General features: G+C 40.0%; 1 protein-coding gene across 2 annotated transcripts in view; it reads left to right on the top strand.

The window, feature by feature from the left end:
• Nucleotides 1-20,956, top strand: part of pik3c2a (phosphatidylinositol-4-phosphate 3-kinase, catalytic subunit type 2 alpha) — a 129,896-nt gene that overhangs the window by 82,192 nt on the left and 26,748 nt on the right. For both annotated transcript variants that reach the window (XM_072592398.1, XM_072592399.1), the window contains exons 12-16: nt 2,962-3,084; nt 7,223-7,390; nt 7,539-7,647; nt 10,919-11,058; nt 20,191-20,379. In XM_072592398.1, coding sequence (XP_072448499.1) covers nt 2,962-3,084; nt 7,223-7,390; nt 7,539-7,647; nt 10,919-11,058; nt 20,191-20,379 — 729 coding nt within the window. The remainder of the gene's footprint in view (nt 1-2,961; nt 3,085-7,222; nt 7,391-7,538; nt 7,648-10,918; nt 11,059-20,190; nt 20,380-20,956) is intronic.

Here is a 20,956-nt window from a genome sequence, read left to right as displayed (position 1 = left end):
GCATTTTAAAACAGGCTAGCTTTCATACTTCTCTACGCTCTAATACACAATTTTCCTTAATCGGTCTTGCCAGTAAATTTTCTTCCTTGTCTCCATAATTTTATCTGCCTTAATTTATCACCTGGCCCTACAGGCAAGGTAGAGATTGTAATGTTTCTAGTCCACTTTTTTACCGTAACAAAAACAAAGTACTGGCAGTGCTGTAAATCTGAAATAAAAATAGAAAACACTGGTAAAACCACAACAGACCCGGCCGTATTTGTGGCAAGAGCTGAACTTTCAGGCTGATGACTGCTTCGTCAAACATTAACTCCACTCTTCACCCATTTTGTGGTTGACAATAACCAACGGAGCATCATCCAGTTTTTTTTTTGTCCCTGACTTTGGGCGATACTTTACCATTAATTTGTGCTTCATCACTTAACAGTGCTTGGCTGTTCATATCAAATATTCAGTGAAGTAGGATTTGAATATAAACCATCAGTGGAACTGCATATTAATCTGCCATTATTCAGCATAACCATAAGCATTTTCTTCACCACTGTCAAAGGAAGGCCACCAGCATTCTTAAAGATCCATTCCACCCTGGCAATGTTTTTTTCTACAACCCGTACCATCGGGGAGAATGTACGAAGTCTGAACACACGCACCAGCCGGTTTCACAACAGTTTCTACGATCCTGTTGTTAGAACACTGAATGGACTCACAACCTCTTAACACTTCCTGTGTACCTGTGTTTCTGTGTTTTGCTGCTGTTTACCTATTGTTTACTATCTATGCTACTTAACTGTGTGATCTGCCTGTATTGTTCGCAAGGCAAAGCTTTTCACTGTGCCTAGGTACACGTGACAAAAAATTCAATTCAGTTATCCCCATATTTGGTTTCTAAACTATTTGTAAATTAGGTCATGTTACCTTAGTCTTTTGTAGTGCGTATGTGGATGCTTAATTTATTTGTCTCTCTTCCTCCTTTTGGTATAGGTGATTGGGTTTATGCATCTGGTTGTGACAATCAGAGGTCATTGTATTTGTGTGTGACACTGATTCTGCTTATCTCCTGTAATCCATCTTGCTACACTTTTACTAGGGTTTGTAATACTTTTAACAAAGCTGTTTACTGGTGTCTGATTGCTAGTGAAATTTCCAACTTCACTGTTTAAAATCAGCAAAAATGTAAATTCTGTGAAAAGAAGTTTGCACGTTCCTCCTGTGTCTGCGTGGATATGCTCCAGTTTTCTCCCACAGTCCAAAGATGTGCAGGTTGGGTGGATTGGTGATGCTAAATTGCTAATAGTATCCAGGGAGGTGCAGCCTTGGGTGGATTAGCTGTTGGAAATGTAAGGTTAGCAAAGTGTGTCTGAGTGGGATGCCCTTTTGGAGGTTCGGTGCGCACTTGATGGGTTGAATGCCTGACTTCCTCAATAAGGATTCTAAATTTATTCCATCAGTAATTTAACAAGTAATATAAAACTAGGTGGAGAAGTTAATTCTCCCTGGTGCTGAATTAGCACCAATATCTGTACTCCAATATAATAGAAATTGCTTGGTCGTATTATAGGAAATTATTATTTGATTGTTTTGTCTGTTTTAGAACAAACTTGAGTGCTTTCTGTTATTTGTTCTATAAATCTGTATCTTCTATTGTGTTTTCACTCCTCTGAATAAAAATCTGCTGCAAACAAATGAAAGTACTGTTGTCAAACCCAGCATGTCCATATAATTCCTCTATTCTACAGTTAAGACAAGAAATATATCATTCCTTCAATTACCCTAAAGTTAGCATACACATTTGTGGCATTGTGAGCAATGATAGATGTGGGAAATTTTAAAAATATACATTTCACTTGTAAAAGGAAAATGAAGTTCTCAAGTGGGTAAGTTACAATATGGTTAAAATTTGGAACACTAGCGTCTATAGTGGCAGAGAGCTGTTGCTTTTCTTTAGTGCGTAAAGAGTTAGAGAACCTCATTGATAAACACAATGATTTGGTTCCAGAGGTTATAATGTACTGACTTCAAACGCAAGGCTCAGCAATGTCCTTGATTTATTTCCCCATATCCTTCAAGAATATATTGAGTTTACCATGCATGAAGCTCAAATGCAGACATTCAACATGCAAATCTGCTTCCATTCAGCTGTGCAGTTGCAACATCATCATGATTCATGCTGGTCAAACCACCGTTTTTACAGTGCACTGGAATGCAGCAGCTAGCTTAAGTACTTCACCTTCATCAAAGACTCACTTCTGGGGGCAATACTGCTTGTATTTGATCCAGTTTACATCAATGGTTTTCCTTTTGTTATCCATGGAGGAATACAAGGGTGTAAGATACTGGGATGCAAATATATTGCATTATTAAAACTACACAGTGGAAACTGTTACTTAAAGTAACGAAGATTACGTGGAGGTGCTGGTGTTGAGGGGGGGAAGAGGTCAGATCAGGTGAAGAAGGGGGAGCACTACGAAAACTTTGATTTCAAATAAAGCTGCTGAACTTGGGTCAGAAGTCATATGACACTAAGTAATGAAGGATGGAGGCTATGCATTCTTAGGGGCTTGGTGGGTACAGCAGGAAATATCTGAAAGGCAGCTTTTTCTTCCTGCTGTAATGGAAGTGGGTCACTCTTCTTCTGTTCCACGGGCTAGGATGTTATAACCAAAATTGGTTGAAATGAATTGATGTCTCACCGTGTAAGAGCTTGAAATGGGATTTTTTGAAAAGGCTCAGAAAATGTCCAGAAATAGCAGTTCATATTTGAGATGCATAAAATTCCTTGATGCATCTATCATTTCTGGTACAAATAAGAAACTAATTGTTGTTGATATTTTAATGTCTTACTATCTAAAGTTAATAGTCCAAATGAAAAAGTTATTTTTACAGTACATAGCTATAACTATTGTAAATGTACTTCACAAAATGTAAGTTTGTTCTAATACGTGATACTTGTTTTCTCTCTAGTTTTGAGAAGTATTTTCTAATGTGTTCATTGACACACAATGGAAAAGATATTTTTAAACCAGTGCAATCTAAGAAAGTTGGGACATATCGCAGCTTTTTCTACCACATCAAGTGGGATGAACTGTGAGTGTTTTCTCTTATTTTGTGAAATAAATGGTGGTCCAATAAGTAAATCACTTTGGAATCAAAGGTTAGTTGAATTTGTTACTTTACTGCATGACTTTGACTCCCTGGAGAATTCTACATACAACTTTTGATAATTTCCTACTAAAATTGCACTACATTGCCCTGCTGGTCTTGTCAGCACCTCCTGCCAAAAAATCATTTTGATGTGAAACCATCAAGAATGGCAAACTGCAATGGGCTAAAGTATTTAATTTTAGTTGCAGTGCCACAGGAGAGTTTCATGTCCCTCAGTCTTGCTAAGAAGAATGGAGCAATGGCCTGTGTTCATGCTTGCGATCCAGTAATTCTTTGCACTCAAGTTCATGCCATTTGTGTTGAATGAAGTGACTTTTTTGGCTCCGATGTGTTGCTGAAAATCATCTGCTTTTGCTGATCATGCATATTCCTGTAATGGCGGGTAGGTGCCCCTCATATAAAAGGAGGGGCAGCAAATGGAAAAAAAAACTTTCTTGTGCTTATTTCAGTTGATGACCTGTTAACTAATTGGTGATTTGAAACTCCAAGATATTTAAACCTTCAAAGGAAATTATGAATCTTGGTTACAAAAATTGACATGCAGCTTTTACGAGGTATTTTGGTGTGTGTTTTGGCCTAACTGCTTAACTGATTGCTGGTGTTGTTAGTATGAAAGCTTCAATGTTGTATTCTATCTTATCACCACACCTATAATTTAATATTCTAAAAGCAACGCATTATTAATTGACATTTTTCAGCAAATGTGGAAGCAATCCGGTTTACATTGTATGAGAAATGGTTAATGTTCATGTTATATTAGCTTTACCACCAATTACTGGATAGGCTTGAGATTGAGGAGGATTAGTGGCAAACTACCTCAAGCAGCATTTCTCAGTTCCACATAATGGTAGAGGTGGCAAAGACTCGAGGTACCAGGAGTTGGCATCTAGGTAAAATACCACAGATCATGACTTATTTTAAGAATTAAATTATTTAAATAAGATTTTTGTTTTGTTTTATTAGATGTCCATGCAGCTTGATTTGATGTCTGCTTTTGACTGATGTGAGGTGTTTTGTGTGAATATTTTAAGTTTTTTTTTAAAAATCTAGCTTTTGACGAGTTCTGCTTTTTGATGTTGAAATCATGTCAGATTTTGAACAGACTGAAAGCTAAAAATAACTGCATTGAGATACTTGAGTTTTGTTTTCATGTAAAAACATTGCTTGTTATTTATCCTGTATTACTTAATCTTCCATCCGGGGTTGGGGGGAGCGGGGAGTGTTGTTTACTTCTGAATGATTGATTGAGTCAGTGATTTTCCTGCACATCAGGGCGTCCTGCTAGTAGGTGAAACTATCAGTGAGTTCAGTGACAGTGAATAGTGCTATTTGTGCTTGGAACAGTATACAGAATTGCTTTTCGTGCTAGTTTAATTTTAATATCAGAGAGAGACGAAAAAGATGACTGAAGCAAAAATGAACTCCTTAGTGCAGTACCTTTTTTTTAAAAAAAAATCGCCCATTGGAACCCTGTGTTTTGTTTTAAAACCAAAAACCAGCTGGTTCATCAGATTGAAATTTAGACTGCTTTGACTACTTCTTCAAAAGATGTAGTATGAGATTATTAGCTAGTTGTTTTGTAAAGTTTTACCACCCTGGAGTCTGCTCAATCTGGTAAGAGCTCATGGTGTTACATGAGAACATAACAAATAGGAGCAGGAGTAGGCCATCTGGCTGTCAAGCTTGCTTCGCCATTCAATAAGATCAAGGCTGATCTCTTCATGGACTCTGCTCCATTTAATCACCCTCTCACCATAACCCTTTAATTCCTTTTAGTTCAAAAATCTATCTACCTTTGCCTCAAAAGCATTCCACTAAGTATCCTCAAGTGCTTCAGTGGGCAGAGAATTCCATAAATTCTCAAGCTTCAGGTGAAGAGGTTCCTCCTCAACTCAGTCCTGAATTTGCTCCCCCTTTATTTTGAGGCTACTTCACCTTGTTCTAGTTTCACCTACCAATGGAAACAACCTCCCTGCTTCTATTTTATCTGTTCCCTCCATAATTTTATATATTTCTGTAGGATTTCCCTCATCTCCCCCTCCCCATTCTTCTAAATTCTAGTGAGTATCATCCTAATCTACTCAATCTCTCCTCATAAGCCAACCCTCAACTCTGGAATCAACCTAGTGAACCTCTTCTGCATTGTCTCCAATGCCAATGCATCTTTCCTAAAGTAAGGGGACCAAAACTTTGTATAGTACTCCAGGTATGGCCTCGGTAGCACCCAACAAAGTTGCAGCATAACCTCCTATTTTTAAACTCCATTCCTCGAGCAATGAAGGGCAATATTTCATTCGCATTCTTCATTTTCTGCTACACCTGTAAACCAACTTATTGTGATTCATGTACTAGGACACCCGCGTCCCTCTGCACAGCAGCATGCTGCAATTTTTCACCATTTAAATAATCCATTTTGTTGTTCCTACCAGAATGGACGACCTCTCACTTACCAAATAGTACTCCATCTGCCAGACCCTTGCCTACTCGCTTAATTATCTATATCCCTCTGCAGACTGTGTCCTCTGCACATTTTGCCCTACTGCTCTTGTAGTGTGATCTGTGAACTTTGACACACTATATTTGTCTCCAACTCTAAATCGTCCATCTAAATTGTAAACATAAGCCACTGATCATCAACCAAAAAAAAACCATTTATCCTGACTCTTTGCTTTGTTAGTTAATCAATCCTCAATCCATTCTTATACATTACCCGTTATGCCATGCATCGTTCTTATGCAACTGCCCTTTTGTACGGTACCTTGTTGAATGCTTTCTGGAAATCCAAATACACCACATCGAATTCGTCATTGTCCTCCTCAAGCTAAAGTAAATCAGATAAACATGATCTGCCTTTCATGAACCAATGCTGTCTGCCAATGGGACAATTTCTATCCAGAAGTCTTGCTATTTCTTTCTTGATGATTAGATTCAAGCATTCTCTCCACTAGTAAAGTTAAGCTTTAGGCTAGGGAAGTGAGCAAAAAATTAGCAGATGGCATACAATGTGGGAAAGTGAGGCTGTACACCTTGACCCGAAGAATAGAAGCCCAAACTATTTTCTGAATGGGGAAAAACTCTGGAAATCTCAATCACAAAAAAGGAAAGGGAGTCCTAGTTCAAGTTAGCATGCCGGTTCAGTTGGAAGACAACTGCAGTATTAGTATTTGTATCAAGAGAGCTAAAATACAAGAGCAGGAATGTACTGCTAGGCATGTTGAGTACTCTGAGCAGTTTGGACTCCTCCTAAGGAAGTTGCGCAGATCCTGGAGGGGTTCAAAGGTTCATAAGAATGATCCTGAGGATGAAAGGCTTGTCGTATCATGAGCAGTTAAGGACTTTGGGTCAGTACTTGATGGAGTTCAGAAGAATGAGGGGTGATTTCATTTGAAATGTGCAGAATATTGAGAGGATAGAGTGGACATGAAAGTATTTTCACAACTAGGACTGACTTTGATCGAAGGGCTTCAAGCTGAAGGGACAAGTCTTTAAAACTGGGATTAGGAAGAATTTCTTCAGCCAAAGGTTGGTGAATCTGTGGAATCCATTGGCTCAGAAGGTCATAGAGGGCAAGTCTTTGAGTGTATTTGACAGATCTTCTTGAGTAATAAGAGGATCCAAGATTGAGGAGAAGGCAGGAGAATGGGGTTGAGAAACACATCAGCCATGATTGAATGGTGGAGCAGATTCAGTGAGCCGAATGGCCGCATTCTGCTCCTATATCTTGTAGTCACTTGAGTTGCATCAGTTTCCATGTTGATGCTTTTAGAACCTCTTTACATCAACATTTCACATTTTTCAAAAAAAGCCACGTGACAATTGCTCACATCTTCATAAAAACTTAATTTACCAGTTTTGTTTTATTTGAAAGGTGAGCCTTTTTTGGTCTATCCCTTACCAAATATTTTAGTTATGTAATTTTTAAAAATCAAATGAGTAAAGACGATTGTGAAAATATTCAGAATTGTTTTTCAAAATGTTGCCAATAGCTTCTCAGTATTAAAGAAGTATTATCTGCCATGTTTGTATTCACATATCAATTTTATTTGCTTCCACTTTTCAGAATCAGCTTCCCTGTTCAAATTGCACAATTGCCTCTTGAAACAGTACTGAGTCTAAGCTTGTATGGCGTTCCAAATCCCTCAGCAGCAGGATCACCAGATTCGAATAAACAGCGGAAGGGACCAGAGTATCTTGGTCGAGTCTCCATGCCTCTCTTTGACTTTAAGCGGTAAAAATTACTTCTCCTTTTTTCCTTTTTTAGGCAAAGCAGTTCTAGCTTGTGGTCCAGTTCCAACAATTTGGGAAGTTACTGTTTTTATTATACTTTTGATAACTAAGCATTTTCCCCTTATGTAGTTGTCTTCTGTTTTGACAAGGGTGCTGACAAGTGGAACAAAACTGCTTGGTCTGTGTACATCTATCCTTGTGAATCCAAGTGGGACTACCAACAAAAAAGGGAATTCGATGGAGAGAATTGTGGTGCAAGTGAGTTTGACGCTCCGGTCAGTTTAAACCCTTGTTGGCTGATTTATGCTGCAAGAGATGTGACCTTTTTAAATTTGTTTGTTATGTTTTCTGCTTTAAAAAAAAAATTAGGCATTTTGCATTTGCGTGTGATGACTAAGTGTTGTTCTTGTCTAGGTATCAAAGGTATCAAGATTTGTTTAGAGAAGTTAATTTTTAAAGGACTGTATTGTGGCAATTATGCCAATTTCTCGAACAGTTGAATGACCAAGGCTGGATATTGCTGAGATCAATTAGCTGTGCTGAAAGACCAGAGAAGCCGTACTGGGTTCCAATAAGCAAACACTGCTTTCCTCTCTCAGTAGCCAAGTTGGTGACTCTCTCAGCATTCATCATTCTGCACACTTAAGTGAATTTGGTCAACTTTGCCCAAGATTTTTAATGCTCAAAACAGTCAATTCTCTTTACTATTTTACGCTCAAGTAGAGCCTTTCTTTTCCTTATAAGTAACAACTGCCATTTTGATTTTTAAAAATATCTTTTATATGCTAACCTTAACTTCTGAGATTTGAATGCATTGGTGGTCCTCTTCAAGGTTCTTTCGACTTTAGTTGCGCTCAAATCTGTAGGAACTGTTCCAATTTAACTGCACTATTTATAAAGAGTTAGAAAGAAAATGGAATTATAGACCAGTCAGCAGTGGGGAAGATACAAATGTCCACTATGAAGGATTTTATAGCATAGCACTTAGAAAACAGTGGTAGAATCAGGCACAATCAGCATGGATTTGCAAAAGGGAAATCATGCTTGACAAATATCTGGAATTCTGAAGCTGTAACTAGTCGCATTGGCCATGGGGAGGCAGTTTTGACAAATAAGATTTATATTTGGATGAATGATTGGCTCGGCGGTAGGAGCCAGATGATGATGGTGGTGGAGGGCTGCTTTTCAGACTGGAGGCCTATGACTGGTATGTTTCATAAGGATTCGTGCTAGGTCCATTACCTTTTGTCATTTTATGTCCATGATCTGGATGTGAATATAGGGGGTATAGTTACCAATTTTGGCGTCATCTGCAAAATTACTAATGTCGTTGACCACCAAGGAAGGTCACCTCCGTACAACAGGACCTTGATCAGATGGGCCGGTTAGCTAAGGAGTGGAAGATACAGCTTAATTTAGATAAATGATGTGCTGGAATTTGGAAAGGCAAATCCAGGCAGAATGTATACACTTGATGGTAAGATCCTGGGGACTGTTGCCAAATAGAGACCTTTGGGAGTACAGGTTCATAGTTCCTTGAAAATGGAGTCACTGGTAGGTAGGATAGTAAAGAAAGTGTTTGGTGTGCTTGTCAGTGCATTGTGTATAGGAGTTGGGATGTCATGTTGTATATATCGCAACGTTGGTTAGGCCCCATTGGAATACTGCGTGTAATTCTGATCTTCCTCCTATAGGGAGGATGTTGTGAAACTTGAAGGAGTTCAGAAAAGATTTAAAAGGATGTTGCCAGGGTTGGAGGATTTGAGGCTTCATGGAGAGGCTGAATAGGCTGGGGCTGTTTTCCTTGGAATATTGGAGGCTGAGGAATAACATGATAGAAGTTTTTATAAAATGATGAGAGACATGGATAGGCTGAACTGCCAAGGTCTTTTCATCATGGTAGGGGAATCCATAACTAGAGGGCATAGGTTTAAGGAGAGAGGGGAAAGATTAAAAGGGATCTAAAGAGGTAACTTTTTAACGCAGCAGGTGGTCCGTTTATGGAATGAGCTGCTAGAGGAAGTGGTGGAGGCTGGTACAGTTACAACATCTAAAAGGCATCTGGATGGGTTATATGATTAGGAAGAGTTTGGAGGGATATGGTCCAAATGCTAGCAAATAAGACTAGATTAATTTTAGGATATCTGGTTGGTGTGGGCAAGTTAGATGGAAGGGTCTGTTCCATGCTGTACATGTCTACAACTCGATGACTATATATAAAACCTAAAGCATAGAAAGAAAACTGGTTAGCAGACAGGAGAGAGAATAGGAATTTAAAAAAAGGTATTTTTCTGAATGCCAAGAAGTGTTTTATTGGGGTACTACACGGATTGGTATTTGGATCCCTGCTATTTACAATATACGTTAATAATTTAGATAATTTAAATGTACTATCTCTAAATTTGCAAATAACATAAAGTGGAGTGCAGATGTTGCAGGATGATTTGGACAGGCTGAGTGAGCAAATGCTTGGTAGATGTGATGTAATGTGGATTAATTTCGGATTGTCCATTATTGGTGGCAAAAATATAAAGGCAGATTATTATTTGGCTGTAATAATGATCTTGCTGGAGATTTTGATTATTCACAAAATCCCTATAATGTAATAGCGCACAGCAACCCTCCAAAGGGCATCCCTCCCAGACCTTATCTACCCACCCACCCCCCAAAAAAAGTAACTATGCACTTCACACAGCTAATCCACCTAACCTGCACATTCCTGGACACTCTGGGCAATTTAGCATGAACAATCCATCTAATCTGCACATCTTTGGACTGTAGGAGGAAACCAGAGCACCTGGAGGAAACCCATGCAGCCACAGGGATGACCTGCAAACTCCACACAGACAATTGCCTGAGACTGGATTCTAACCTGGGTCCCTGGCACTGAGGCAGCAGTGCTAACCACTGAGCCACCATGCTGCCATTATGACTTTATGAACAAAGACAGTAGTAGCTCCAGATGACAGCATTCCACCTCAGATGGATGGTTTAGGATGACCAGTTTACAGTTATCAAAGGGTGTAGAGATTAAGATCAGGAGAGAGTGAATGCAGAGCTTGATAGAATTTGATGGCATTGTACCCAGGCTTGAGCTGTAACTTACCATCATTAGATAGTTACATCAAATGTCAGAATGTTAATGTCTCTTTTGGGTTTATTGTGCAGATCTAACAATGTTTGCATTTGGCCTTTGACATGCCTTAACTTCAGATTATCATATCATCTATACAGAAAATAATGGTAGCTATCTGTATTGCCTCAGTTCTGTTCAAGATTTGAATGCAAGGTAACTTGCCTAATTAAATTAGTTTTCCTATTATAAAGCAGCAAATTTGTCAGAGATATGTGCACTACTTTCATTTAGGCACTTTGCAGATATTATGGATGATAAGCTTGTCTGGTTAAGTTTTTAACTTTTAGATCAGCTGAGCAGCTATAGCTTTTCAACATAAATGCATTATTTTTCTGTTATGTACAACTGAACAATAGAAATCCAATTTTAATCTCTATATTTTTTTTAATTTAGGTGGACTTTCCATCATTCACCTTTGATATAGTCTACTGTCCTCCACAACCCAGCCGAATGGTTGAGCTTGATTTTGAAACTCTCGATCAAAGTTTCCAGAAACAGCTTCTTGAGGTGTTTGCCAAAGATTTGACATATGAGTAGGTTCTTCCCATGGGCATGTTTTTGATTTCATATTTTTGTTGCCATTCATACGGTCCTATTAAAGGTCACGTGTTTAGTAATTAAGCTTACAATGTTGGTAATTCAACTAATCCATTGCATATTCTCAAATAAAGTGCTGCAAATGCTATAATTGGTCTTATGCAATTACATTGCAAGTTATCTGTGAATTAAATAGAGGTGAACTGGTATCTAAATGTAATATTTGCAGCTTCTATAATGCAGCTTTCATTGTTTTACTTGGTTGACATCTATTATTTAAATTAATATGAAAAGGAATTTTTATTTCTAACCCAAATCCTACTTCAAAGGACAGAATGCATATTAAACCGGCATCCTTCAAAGACAAAAAAAGTCACTCTTCAAAAGGCTGCTAGTAAAAGCAAACTGTTAAGCTATACATACCCAGGTTCACGTGGTTTGTTGAGTTAGCTGATCTGAAATGGATCAGTTGCAGAACAAAATCAGACTCCTGAGCCAAAGGAAGAAAATGTAATTGGAGCTGGGGATAAATTCACAACATCTTCCATCTTTAAAGGCCAGTTGCCTGTAACAGATCAATTTCTTTCCTTCCTTCCTGCATTCTATGTCGGTTGGTGTCTTATAAAAAAATTGTGCCAAACATCAAGCAAAAGTCTTTATTTGTTGGATCAATCTTGAAATTGACACTGTATTTAAACATGCTTGAAATCCGTGCAAGTTTCTGCAAGCTTAACCTTTTGATTTTTGTTTCTGTTTTGCAGTTATGTAGTGCTTCAACTTGCTGTTTGCAACTAGATGTTCAGATCACAGAACTTAATTATCATCTTTCCTTTATTCTATCATTTTAAATTTAAATTATGAGTTAGACGCTTAAAATGTGGCTCCAAGTATGTTGTGCAAGCAGAATTGCCGCAACTTTCCAATAATTCTGGCTCCTGAACTCTGTTTATGCGTAAACAAATTCTGTACGGGATGCCAGTAAGATGTCTGTTTGTTGGTCTAAATGACTGTGCTGCATTAACTTTCCCATCAGGCAATTGAGGACTGTTTATAGTCGGTCTCTCTCAGAGAACATAGCTGCAATGCAAATTGGTTCAAGGCTTGATGACAGATTAGGTACTTCATGCACTTTTTTGGTTATATGCCCTTGCTAAATTCCAGAATTGCTATTATTTATTAAGTGCATTGTCACAAAGCCAAGTAATTGCCTTGTCAGTGCCTAAATACAGTCCTTCAAGCTTGTCTCCCAGTTTAGTCAGGGAACATTCCTCCAGAATGCAAACCATTGTTTGGACAGCACCTTTGTTGTAGCCTGGATAGTCTTTATTCCTCTACTGCCATTGGCTGGTTGCACAGAGGTCTGGGCATATTGCAGAATAGTTTAAAAGGGCCACTGTTGCAATGGGAAATCAAAGCTAGGTGGATATGCAGTGGGGACTGAGTGTCAATTCTGATGAATAGTTTCTCCTATCATGAGTCCTCCGAAGTTGTCCAAAGAGTCTCTTGGTGTTGGGTTACATACCAACACCAATCGATGTGGAGAGATTAGAACCATTCTGAGATAGAGAATTCAGCAGGTGAGTAAATGATGATGAGCAGAGACTGTTGGAGCCTTGGCCTGTGATCCCCATGCAATTCTAGCCAGTTGACTGGGAAGGTTGTTGAGGGATTTAACTTTTTTTCTGTATGTTGAGGTTCTGTCAAGAGTGACACCCAGACAATGAGGCTAGTGTTTCAGTTTCTGGCCATCCAGGTTGATGTTCTGGTCCCTCTTAGTGTTGGTATTATGAAGCTGGATTGTTCAAAAGCCTAGTTTTACTAGTGTTTGATACCATATCTTGGAGTAGTTGATCAACTTCAGAAGATCATCATTGTGTTTTCCAGCTTGGAGAGTTTAAGCTTTTGTGCTAAACCTTTTTTAAAAAAAAAACTTCTGGGCCCAGGTTGGAAGGAGGTGGTTGGTGTAAAACTTGAGAGTTAAGCTAAATCAGGCTCCAGGAATTGTCCAACTGTCTGTTTATTCCAAGTGGATGTCTAGGCACCTTTTTGCAACCTGAGCCATGTTTTCTGGAGTCACAATTCAGTGGTATGTATAACCAAGAGAGGAAGAATTCTTGATATTTTGATGAATAAACCAAATTATATTGTCTAATAGTGAGGTCAAGGGAAATTTCCCTGCTTTGGGTTTCTGTGAAATGCATTTAAATGTTTGGGATTATTATGAAGATTTAATCAAGTGCTCCTTCCTTGTCAAAAGCTGCCTTGGGATGTTTTCCACTTTTTAGTGATTTAAGATCTAAAGCACACAGAAGGCTTTTCAGACAGTATGCACCAATCCACCAATAACCACCTAAATACCTGATGTCCTGAAACTACTAGGTTATTGGTCAGTAGTTTGATAATGATTTGGGTCTTTGCCTGTTTTTTTTTCTTTTGGAGGCTGAGTACTTTAGACATGCACCAGTTTCTTGGCATGTGACCCTTTATAATGAATTAGGACAACCAACAGTATGTCCATGGGCTATGGTGTTTTAAGAACCCTGGAAGATAATGGGTTTGGAGAAGATTTGTAGCTCAAGTTGAGGTTCTGGATGGTTTGTTTTCAGATGATTTGTCACCACATGAGGAAACATCATCAGTGATCCTCCAGTGAGCGCTGGTGTTATGTCCTACTTTCTATTTGTGTTTAGGTTTCCTTGGGGAGGTGATGCCATTTCCTGTATTTATCAGGGTAATAGATGGGATCCAAGTCAATGTGTTTGTTGATGGAGCTCCAGGTGGAATGCCATGCTTCTAGGGATTCTCGTGCATGTCTCTGTTTTACTTGTCTTAGAATGGGTGTGTGGTCCCAGTCAAAGTGGTGTCCTTCCTCATCTGTATGTAAGGTTGCTAGTGAGAGTGGGTCATATCGTTTTTGGACAGTTGATGTCCATGTATCCAGGTGGCTAGTTTTCTGTCTGTTTGTTCAATGTAGTGTTTGTTACAGTTCTTGCAGTTCATTTTGTAAATGACATTCGTTTTTCTTGTTGTCTGTAAAGGGTCTTTTCAAGTTCATTAGCTGCTATTTTAGTGTGTTGGCAGGTTTGTGGGCTACCATGATGCCAAGAGGTCTGAGTAGTCTGATAGTCATTTCTGAGATGCCTTTGATGTAGGAGAGAGTGGCTAGGGCTTCTGGGTGCATTTTGTCTGCTTTGTTGCTGAGAAATTTGATGGACTGTGTTCATTGGATACCTGTACTTGTAGAATACATTGTGTAGGTGGTTTTCTTCTGCTCTTCATAATTCCTCAGTGTTGCAGTGTATGGTGGCTCGTTGAAATAATGCAACTTCATTTGTGCGTGTCGAGATGATTTCTTCTGTGGTTCAGTATTTGGTTCATATGTGTTGTTTTCCTGTAGACGCTGGTTTGAATCTCCCCACTGATTACTTTGCTCTACTGTGATATCGAGGAATGGCAGTTTGTTGTGGTTTTCCTCCTCTTTTGTGAAATTTACACCTGTAAGGATGTTATTGATCTCGAAGGCTTCCTCTATCATTTTTGTTTAGTGATGACAAAGGTGTCTTCCACGTAGCAGCTCCAACGTTTGGGTTGGATGGTTGGCAGAGCTATTTGTTAGTCTTTGCATTACTGTCTCTGCAAAGAACCCTGATATTGGAGATCCAGTGGGCGTTCCATTGGTTTGTCTGTAGGTTTTGTTGAAAGTGAAGTGGGTGATAAGGCATAAGTCCACCAGCTTCATCTTGTCTTTGCTGATGAAGTTGGTGGTGTCTGGTTGTTGGGAAAAGTTAACATGGTTTGCCTGGAAGCCATTTTCCTATTCCAGCTGAGAAGCCATTTTGTAAATCTAGAGCTTTGTCAGCTATGCCTCCCTTACTATGAGGTAATGTTAAAAGTAGGCCTTATCTCTAAGGCCTCCAGCCTGTGTCAAGTTTGTGTTTTTCCCACTTTTTTGATGAATGGTCAGTACATGCTGCATAAGCAGTCAAGCGGACATAGACTTGTCAATTAGCTCTGTTTCCTTCACGAGTTATTGCCATTTCACAGTCATCCAGCTAATTAAGAGTCTCTCTGCTTAGTGTTAATGTGCTGTGTGTATAGAACAAACGGTGATGCCATTTGTTTTGGTCCACCTTGTGGAATGCATAATAATGTTTAGTTCTGAACCTAGTGACTGACCTCTGATTCAGTACCAACTTGTGAGCATATCAAAGCCTTGTAATTAATGATCAGTTCCAATCTACTTTTTCTGTATAGTCCTGTAATATCTTGATGTATTTCAGAATAGCACCAAGCCACAGTTAGGACGGTGAATTCCCTGTGATATATCGTGTAATAAACTAATCAGTTCTCAAGGTCTGTGTCTCAACAGTAGTGTATGTGTCTTTGGTTCTTCTTATTGTGTAGTCAGTGTTTCTTTGGCCAGGTTGATGTTGATGGATGTGAACAGGGCTGTTATGTCAAAGGAGACTATATTTCATCCTCTTCTATCTTGGTGCCTTTGTTCAGGAATTCTTGGGTGGAATGAATGGAATGGTGTGATTCTTCTACTAAGTGTTTTAGTCTTTGGTGTAGTTCCTTTTGGCTAATCTGTATGTTCGTGTTCCAGATAGTGAGACTATGGGTCTGAGGGGGGCTCCTGGTTTGTGAATTATTTGAACAGGAAATGGCATCACCAGCCCTAGGAAACCTAAACATAAATAGAAAGCGGGCCATAACATCAGTGCTTCACCGGAGGCTCACTGTTACCTAGTATGGTGGTGATACGTTTGAAAACAAGCCTTTCAGCTCAGCGAGCAAACATACATCCAGAACTCTGGAAGATGTTGATGCAACTGCCATTAGTTGCCCAGCTTGCTGGTTTGTAGTACTTTAACCAGCTATAGGGTGGTGAAGGGTTTTGGCAAACATCTGAAATTGTCAGAAAAAGACACTGCGAATAGAAAGATCTCTGCGATCCCTGGATTTGTTTCTTCATTGTTCCTAGTGTCGCCTACTCTGTGCAAAGGAGATGGCTCACTATCTGTTGACAGCGAGGCATTAATGATCACTGAGCTGCTCTGAAGTGTCAATAGATATCTAACGTTTCTGGTTTGAACTGAGGAAGTCCTTTTGTTGGCTCATCAAATGTAGCCCATTGAGCACAGTTCAAGGATTCAGTTAGCAAGTCTGTCATGTCTGAGTCCCTGGAGAAACCCTTGTTGAAGTTGAGGCAGACAACTGATCCAGGCAAGGTATATTCACAAAATGGTAACCCCTGGGAATGTCTGTTTCTCTTGGCTGCTTTGCAGCAGTGACTGCATGCCACTACAGTATATATGGGGCTGTTTCAGGATGGTGTCATTTCAACACTTTGTTTTGTTCCAGAATAGTCTGTATATTAGCAGGTAGTAAATTCTGAGATTTGAGGTTACTGGACATTGTGTATTTAAGATTATTTAAAAATTTGCTTTAAAAACAAATTCAGTAGCAAGAGATTTGTTAAGACTGCTTTGCTTTTTTTTTGTTACAGCCATGCATTATACGTGGCTCATTGCAGTTTTGGTCCTTTTTTTAGCTGCTAGTCCTCTTGTGTACCTGTTTTAATTGCCTTCAGTTTTAATATGCAACAGATGCTTCAAGACTATTTGATTGTTTGTGAAATTAACAATACTTTTGGGGATGCACCACCCGAAGAGAAATGCAATACTTCGCCAAAGAACAGCATGACGTTCATTACTGTTCTTCCCCTTTCAATCAATTGACGTGGCAAGCAAATGTATTCCATTTTATGTTACATGCACTGGGCTATTTAGTGCATTTCTGCTACAAATTGAAATTCTGTTTGGGGAATGTATTAATCACTGGTCAGGAATGAATCATTACTTTGGAATTCTTCTAGGACTCTGATTTTCCCACGTGATAAATGTGAAGTTGGAGTCAGTTGTCATCTTTGGTATATACTTCAAAATACTTTGTAAGAGACTCATGCAGGGAGGGGTGTGTACACTAAGGAGGATACCAACAATGTGGATTTTCAAATTTTATGACCACTATCTGTGACAAATGACCATGGCTTGTCGCTGTAGAATATACAGTGAACAAAATAAAAAAGTAGTTTTTGGCCCTTTGGATCTCTAAGCCTGTGCCAATCATCATGCCCTAACTAAACTAAAAAACAAACCTTCTGCCTTTGTGACCCATATCTCGCCACTCCCTTCCATTCACGTAACCATCCAAGCCCAACTACCCCAGCTGACCCATCATCTCTGCGTGTTCCTGCCCCATTGAACTCTTGTAATCCTATTTTAATTCCATCCTCTTCCCCCTTGGTTCAGGCACTTCCCACCCACATCTGCAACACGAACCCACATCCTCCACCTCTTCAGTAACTTCCAGTTCTCTGGCTCCCAGCGCTTTATTTTCACTATGAACAGGCAGTTCTTATACATGTTCATATCCCACGAGAATGGCTTCTAGGCCCTCAGCTGCTTCCTCTCCAACAGACCCATCCATTTCTCTTCCCCCACCCCACCCCCCCTTCAATAAAACCCCTCCTCTGTCTCAATGAACTAGTCCTCACCCTTAACTTTTTTTTTAAACTGTTCCCACTTCCTCCAAATGCAGGGTGTTTGTTTTCGGCATTCAGATGGGCCCCAGCTACACCTCCCTCTCTCAGCAACACTAAACAGCCCCTCTTCTTCTATGCAGGGACTGTGTCCCAACTCTTCCACTGTTACATTGATGACTGATTCGGCGCAGCGTCCTGCACCCAGGCTGAACTGAAGTAGTTCATTGACTTCGTCCACAGCTTCCACCCCACCGTTAAAATCACTTGGTTCATCTCAGACACGTCCCTCTCCTTTCTAACGACACCATTTCCATCTCTGGTGACCGGCTCCAGGTGGATGTTTAGTATAAACCCACGGCTCTCGCAACTACCTGGACTAAATCTCCCACCCTGTATCCTGAAAAATCTCTATCCCATGCTCGCAATTTTGCCGCCTACCCCTTCATTTGGAAAAGTTGTAAAACCCTGTCGATATACCAACCCCCCCCTCACCTCCATCCTGGACCCCAAACAGTCCTTCCAGGTGAGAGAGGTTCTGTACTAGTGCTCCTGCTGTGGTCTTCCCTACGTCAGGGAGACCAAACATAAACTAAAGGAATGTTTCATCTGGCACCTCAGCTGGACCTGCAGGGGCTGACCTGACTTCCTTGATGCCATTCACTTTAATTCCCATTCCCTTTCAGACAACCATCCTTGGACACTTCCATTGTCACAACAAATCAGATTTCAAATTGGAGAAACAATACCTCCTCTTCCAGCTGGGCAGCCTACAGCCTAGAGGACTTGATGTTGAGTTCTCCAATTTTAAGTAACCTCCTTTCCCAGCCCCTGTCCCTCCCCCTCCCTTCCATTCCTTTCATTTAACCTTTTTCACCCTCCAACCGGATTAATTCCTCCCATTGACCAACTGATTTCCAGCAACTCACTCACTCAACTCTGATCTCGTGTCTGCAGACTTCACTGTCTCCCAACCAATTTGTACCCTCTACCTGTGTTCACCCATCCCCACCTCCCCACGCTGTCCCCATCCCCTTTTATCTGCAGCTCCCCTTACACCCACCCCCAGCCCTGAAGAAGAGTTACATCTGAAACATTGACTTCTGCACCTTCTGATGCTGATGCCTGGCTTGCTGTGTTCTTCTAGCCTCATGCTTGGCTACCTTGAATTCTAGCATCTGCATTGTTTTTTTTTTGTCTCCTCCACCCCTTCTGACAGTGCATTCCAGGCTCCGACCACACTGTGAAAAACGTCCCTTGCACATCACCCTTCAACTTTCCCTTCTCACCTTGAACCTGTAGCCCCTTGAAGTTGAAATTTCAACCCTGGGAAAAAGCCTCTGACTATCACCCTATCTATGCCTCTTATAATTTTGGAGACCTCTATCTGGTCTCCTCTCAACTGCTGTCTTTCTAGTGAGAACAATCCTAGTCTTAACCTTTCCTCATAGTTAATGCCCTTGAGACCAGGTAACATCCTAGTGAATCTTCTGTGCGCTCTCCAAAGCTTCTACATCCTTCTGGTAGTGTGGCAACTAAAACTGCACACTATACTCTAAATGCAGCCTAATAAGGGTTTTATATAGCTGCAAAATGGTTTGCCAGCTCTTGTACACCATGTCCTGGCTGATGAAAGCAAGCATACCATATACCACCTTAATCACCTTGGCCACCTGTGTTGTCACTTTTGGGGAACTGTGGACCTGCATGCCTAGATCCATCGGTATCTTAATGTTCCAATGGTTCTGCCATTATAGTATAATTCCTACCTAAATTTGTTCACCCAAAATATATCATCTCTCATTTGTCTGGATAAAACTACATCTGCCATTTGTGTCCAACTCGCCAATCTATCTATATCCTGTTGTATCCTTTCACAATCGTCAGCACTCTCAGCAACTCCATCAGTCTTCATGCTGTCTGCAAACTTACTAATCAGGCCACCCACACTTTCCTCCAGATGATTTATACGTGTTACAAACAACAGAGGACACGACTGATCCCTGTGGAACATCATCAGTTACCGGTCTCCATTCTGGAAAATACCTTTCCTCTGTGACCCTCTGTCTTCTATAACTGGGCCAGTTTTGTGTCGATCTAGCCGGCTCGCCCCTGACTCCCATGTGATCTTTAGTTTTTGTACAAAATCTGCCATATGGGAGTTTATCAAATGCATTGCCAAAGTCCATATAAACTATATCTACAGCCCTTCCCTCATCAATTCTGTTTGTCACCTTTTCAAAAATTTCAATCGGTCAATGAGGCATTCCTTTCCCTGTATAAAACCATGGTGCCTGTCACTAACTAGTCCATTTTCTTCCAAATGTGTATATATCTTGTCCCTCAGTATCTTCTCCAAGAGCTCTCCCACCACAGACACCACGCTCACCTGCCTATAATTTCCTGGATTATCCCTTCTTCCTTTATTAAACAAAAGAATAGCATTACAGTCCTTCGGAACCTTGCATGCGGTCAAAGGGCCTTTGTCAATAAAAGGAATGGAAACAGATTTGCTTTTCAAGTATTACACTGCAAAATAAAAGGAAATTAAATGCTTAACTAACACTTTTTTTTTAATCAACAGACTTTCCAAGACAGAGAAAGAACTCTTATGGGATATGAGACAGTATTGTTTTTCACACAGTAACAGCCTTTCAAAGTTACTTGCTAGTGCACCAAGTTGGGACTGGGATACTGTCCCAGAAGTTTACACTCTGCTGCGTCAATGGAAACCACTCTCACCTGTTGCTGCCCTGGAACTACTGGATTCTAAGTAAGTTTGTATCAAAAATAAAACAAAACTGCATTATAAGCAGAGTTTTCCTGTATCCTACTGCTGATTTGATTTCTGACATGTCCTACTGTTAGTTACTGTCCAGTGTTTTCCAAGAGGAAGCACCGATCTTAAATACTCTATAATGGGCCATTCTGTATTCAATCAGTACAAATTACAATGGATTGGTTCTGGAGCCCCTGCTGATTGAGTCCTACCACAATCACTGTTCTTATAAGAGCAAAACAACACAGTCAAGAAGCTAGAGGAACCTGTAAAGCTGCATGTCACTAATGGTCCAGTGTCTCAAACTTTTATTATTGTAATTTTTAATTTTCCTTTGGCAGTACTATCATGCAATACATTTCGGTACTTTGAATTCACGTCTGGCAGTTATTTCAATCAAATCCTCTTACTTGAAAGGAAACTTCAGTCAAGGTGTACAAAGTTGAAAATCACAACACCAGGTTATAGTCCAACAGGTTTAATTGGAAGCACACTAGCTTTTGGAGCGCTGCTCCTTCAGGTGGTTGACCTTCAGTCAAGGTGGGCAGTGCAAAAGTCACATGTTTGAGGA

Source organism: Chiloscyllium punctatum, chromosome 22, assembly GCF_047496795.1.
Source record: "Chiloscyllium punctatum isolate Juve2018m chromosome 22, sChiPun1.3, whole genome shotgun sequence".
NCBI classification, from domain to species: domain Eukaryota; kingdom Metazoa; phylum Chordata; class Chondrichthyes; order Orectolobiformes; family Hemiscylliidae; genus Chiloscyllium; species Chiloscyllium punctatum.
Note: the sequence above shows the minus strand (reverse complement) of the source record. Positions and strands in the feature narration are given on the sequence as shown.